This window comes from Thecamonas trahens, assembly GCF_000142905.1.
Source record: "Thecamonas trahens ATCC 50062 unplaced genomic scaffold supercont1.8, whole genome shotgun sequence".
Lineage (NCBI taxonomy): Eukaryota > Apusomonadida > Apusomonadidae > Thecamonas > Thecamonas trahens.
In genome coordinates, this window is record NW_013657672.1 from 41970 (window position 1) to 45860 (window position 3891).

Below are 3891 nucleotides of genomic sequence, written 5' to 3' on the forward strand. Positions count from 1 at the left end.
CCAGACCGAGGCCGTCCGATCTGCCCGCCCGCCCGTCGCCTCCTCCCCACCCCCACCCCCCCCCACCCCACCACACACACACAAGGCAGCGATGACGCCCATACTTTTGATTAGCTCCTGGTCGTACTCTTCGCCATGCTCGTTCCCGTTTGCTCCGGCATCGCAGCTACATTGCTCCAGCCACAGACTGCACCACGTTGCCCACAAACACAGCCTTGCGCGCGGTGTAAGTCGACCGATCGTGGCTGTGCGCTTCGGCGAGCGCAATCTTGAGCTCGGCGTACTCGGCTGCAAGCTGGGGGAGCTGCGGAGCGCATCGCGGAAGACTAAAAACTGGTTTCCCTGCTCCGAGACATGTGGCACCACGTGCAGGTGGGCTCGATGTGCCGCGCCGGCTGCGTCCCACGCGCGAAAGTACCTGCGCTCGCCCAGCATGGCGTTGTACTCGGGCGATGTGAACCAGCCGGCATGCGGAAAGTGCGGGACCACGATCTCATCGACTTCTGCGAGAGAGGCAAACGGGACAACGCAGAGAACGTCGATGACCGGCTTAGCCGGTATACCCGGCACAGCCGTTGATCCGATGTGCTCGAGCCGCATGCCGTCCGCCATCTCGATCGCCCGATCATCTACCGACCCCAGTCCCCTTATCAAGCTCTCCACCTCGCACATCACTTCTTCCGCCATTGCCTGCCACTCGCTCGCCTCCCGCTCTTCAAGCACAACCTTCGGCGGCGGGCGATGCGAGTCGTCAGGCAGTTCCCCCGCAAGGTTCGACCAGCCTGTCTGACACATCGCCTCAGCACAGATGCCACGACCCGTACCAGCCATCATACGCTCTCTTGCCCTCGAGCCAACCTGCACCACGCTTCTTCCCGCTCCTTGCCCACCACCTTGTCCGCGAGCGTGCCCCAGACACAGAGAGTGTGAGAGAGAGAACGGTCTTGCCTTTGAACCTCGCCCCGATCCCCCATGCCTACTCGCCCTGGCTGCTCCCCCTCGCCCCGCCTGCTGCCGCCGTTCCGTCTGCCTTCTTCGCCCCAACCCACCCTGTGCCACCCCGATTCCGATCATGCTCTCCCTCTCCCCGCCCGTCCGATCTCACCCCCTCCCCACCCCCATCACCCACATCCACACGTAAACACCCCCTACATCCCCCTCCCTCCCCCCCCCCCCCCCTGATCCCACCCTTCACGAAGACACTCAACTCAAGGTCACATAGCATGGACGACGAACGGTTCGACGGTCTCCTCCTGGGCATTGCTCAACAGCAGCAGGGCATTGACGGACTGCTGGCTACTTTCTTTGGCTTCCTCGGGCGGAAGACTGACTTCTTCACCGGTGCGGGTGCTCCTCATGCTCGCAAGGTCGTCCTCAAGTCCTTCAAGGCTGCTCATGCTCGCTTTGCTGCCGCTCCCGAGTCGGATTCGGATGATGAGGCTACGCCAGCCACCACCACCACAACAACAACCACTGCCACGACCACCACTACCAGTGCTGCTGCCGCCGAGCCGATGGCCCGTGGCATCGAGGAGATCGCCTCGGATGATGACGATGAGCCCGCGTCGGCGCCGCCGCCGACGTCGGCGGCGGCTGTCACCACATCGACGTCGGAAGAGATCGGTGCTGGTGGACGGGTGCTCTCGGGAGTGATCGAGGAGGATGAGGACAACGCCGACGATGTAGGCAAGCTTATGCCCAACCCGGCCAACGGCGCCAACCTCAAGAACTACTTCTGGGGCCAGTCGCTGCAGGAGGTCGACATCACCGTCCCGCTCGGCGTCGACTTTAAGGTCCGCTCGCGCGACTGCGCCGTCTCCATCTCTAAGAACCGCATCTCGGTCGGCCTCAAGAACGCCACTCCTATTCTTGCCGGTGAGCTCGAGGACGATGTCCGCGTCGACGACTGCGTCTGGACCCTGGAAGACTCGTCGACTGTCTGCATCACCCTCACCAAGTCCAACCAGATGGCCTGGTGGTCCGCCGTTGTCAAGGGTGAGCCGGCCATCGCCACAAGGAAGGTCCAGCCCGAGAACTCCAAGCTCTCCGACCTGGATCCCGAGACCGCCTCCATGGTTGAGAAGATGATGGAGAACCAGAAGCGCAAGGCCCAGGGCATGCCCAGCATCGAAGATGAACAGAAGATGGCTGCCTTTGAGTCGTTCAAGGCCCAGCATCCCGAGCTCGACTTTTCACAGGCAAAGATCCAGTAACATCCACTCTCCGCCCTCAACCCTTGTGCCCACCCACCCACCCGCGCCCGCCCACCCGCTGTCACCGCAGGCTGCCCCCGCCCACCCCACCCCAACCACCCCCCCCCCCACCACACACACACACACACGCCACCACCACCACCCCGTCACCCCTCTTCACCCACCCCGCCCCATCCGTCACACCATGCAGTCCATGCGCGGAGTCGCTGCAGCCGTTGCTGCCAACAGGCCCATTGTTGTCGGCCTCTGCGGTGGCATTGCCTGCGGCAAGTCGTCCGTCCGGGAGGAGCTGGCCAAGCTTGGCGCTGCCACCATCGACGCGGACAAGGTCGGCCACGAGCTGTACACGCCGGGCCATCCAGTGGCGATGGCCGTCGGTGACGCTTTTAACGTCGCTACTCCTGATGGTGGCGTTGATCGCAAGGCTCTTGGCGCCGCCGTCTTTGGCAACAAAGACGCCATGAAGCAGCTGACCGACATTGTGTGGCCGGCCATCGCCAGCAACCTCGAGCGCCGCATCACCGACATTGCCGCCGCCCCGCCTGCTCCGGCATCCGGCAGCATGCCGGTCACCATCATCGAGGCTGCTGTCCTCCTCGAGGCCGGCTGGCAGTCGATGGTCGACGAGGTCTGGGTCGTGTCGGTCGCCCGCGACGTCGCCGTTGCCCGCGTCGTCGAACGCGGCTTCACCGAGGAGACAGCACGCCCGCATCGACTCGCAGATGTCCAACGATGAACGCCTTGCCCACGCTCACCGCTCCATCGACACCTCTACCCCCAAGGACGAGCTCGCCGCCAAGGTTCGCGCCGTCTGGGACGCTCTCCAGGCCGACGCCGCCGCAGCAGCAGGCCCAGCCGGCGACGAGCCCTCATCGTAAACCTTCCATCACGGCCGCGGCGACGCCGGTGCTGCCGCCACAATCGACGCCCGCCTTCCCAGTCGCGCTGTCACCACCGTGTTCGACACAGCAGGACTCAGCGGCGCCGACATCGTCCGCCCAGCGCCACTCTCCCGCCTCACGTCAACCACACTGCCGACTCCAAGCCCATGCCTGTCCCGCCCGGCCGATCCCTTGCCATTGCCCTTCTTTGCCTTTCCCTTGCCCTTCTTTGCCTTTCCCTTGCCCTTCTTTGCCTTGTTCTTGCCCTTCTTTGCCTTGCCCTTGCCCTTCTCCTTCGCCTGCTGTGCGCCCACTCCCATCCTCAGCAGCACTTCGGGCGTCGAATCCCTCCGCAGCCGCCCACTCGCCCCCACCGCCGCCAACGACGTCACTAGCCCTGATCCCGAGGTAGCCGACCGGCTCCGAAGCGCCCCAGAGCTGCTCCCCGCACCCCCAGACCCTGCGCCGCCACCCGGGCTCGCCGGTGGTGTGGCACCAGAGCCAGAGACCACCGACCCGCGCCGCCCGAGTTTGCTTGCCACCGTCAGCTCCACCATTTTGCTTCTACTCCCAGACATCACACACGAGTACACGGCCCCGTCCCCCACACTCGCCCTGCCGTGTAAAGTGGCGTGTCCTCACTCCCACCGCCACCGCCACCCCCACCCCCACCTCTCCCCTCCCGAGCCGCCCTCGCCACCCTCGCCGCCCTCCTCCGATCAGATCGCCGTCGCTCCCGATCACTCCTGCTTCACGACCTTTTTCCCCCCACCGCCCCCGCACACCCACACACCCAA

At 64.9% G+C, this 3891-nt stretch overlaps 3 protein-coding genes across 3 annotated transcripts; 2 read left to right on the forward strand and 1 right to left on the reverse strand.

Annotated features, from left to right (window-relative positions):
* Nucleotides 1-166: 166 nt before the first annotated feature.
* On the reverse strand, nt 167-612 carry AMSG_01989 (glutamate-rich protein grpB; the record flags this gene model as incomplete). The annotated part of the gene is made up of 2 exons (XM_013905568.1): nt 167-295; nt 328-612. The coding sequence occupies 2 exons, from the start codon at nt 610-612 to the stop codon at nt 167-169; spliced, it is 414 nt and encodes a 137-aa protein (XP_013761022.1).
* A 597-nt stretch (nt 613-1209) lies between these two features.
* AMSG_01990 (nuclear movement protein) lies at nt 1210-2229 on the forward strand. The gene has a single exon (XM_013905569.1). It carries the CDS (start codon nt 1224-1226, stop codon nt 2211-2213), a length of 990 nt encoding a protein of 329 aa, XP_013761023.1. The 5' UTR covers nt 1210-1223; the 3' UTR covers nt 2214-2229.
* A 168-nt stretch (nt 2230-2397) lies between these two features.
* On the forward strand, nt 2398-3091 carry AMSG_01991 (dephospho-CoA kinase; the record flags this gene model as incomplete). Its single annotated transcript, XM_013905570.1, has 2 exons — nt 2398-2883; nt 2915-3091. The coding sequence occupies 2 exons, from the start codon at nt 2398-2400 to the stop codon at nt 3089-3091; spliced, it is 663 nt and encodes a 220-aa protein (XP_013761024.1).
* Between the last annotated feature and the right edge of the window lie 800 nt (nt 3092-3891).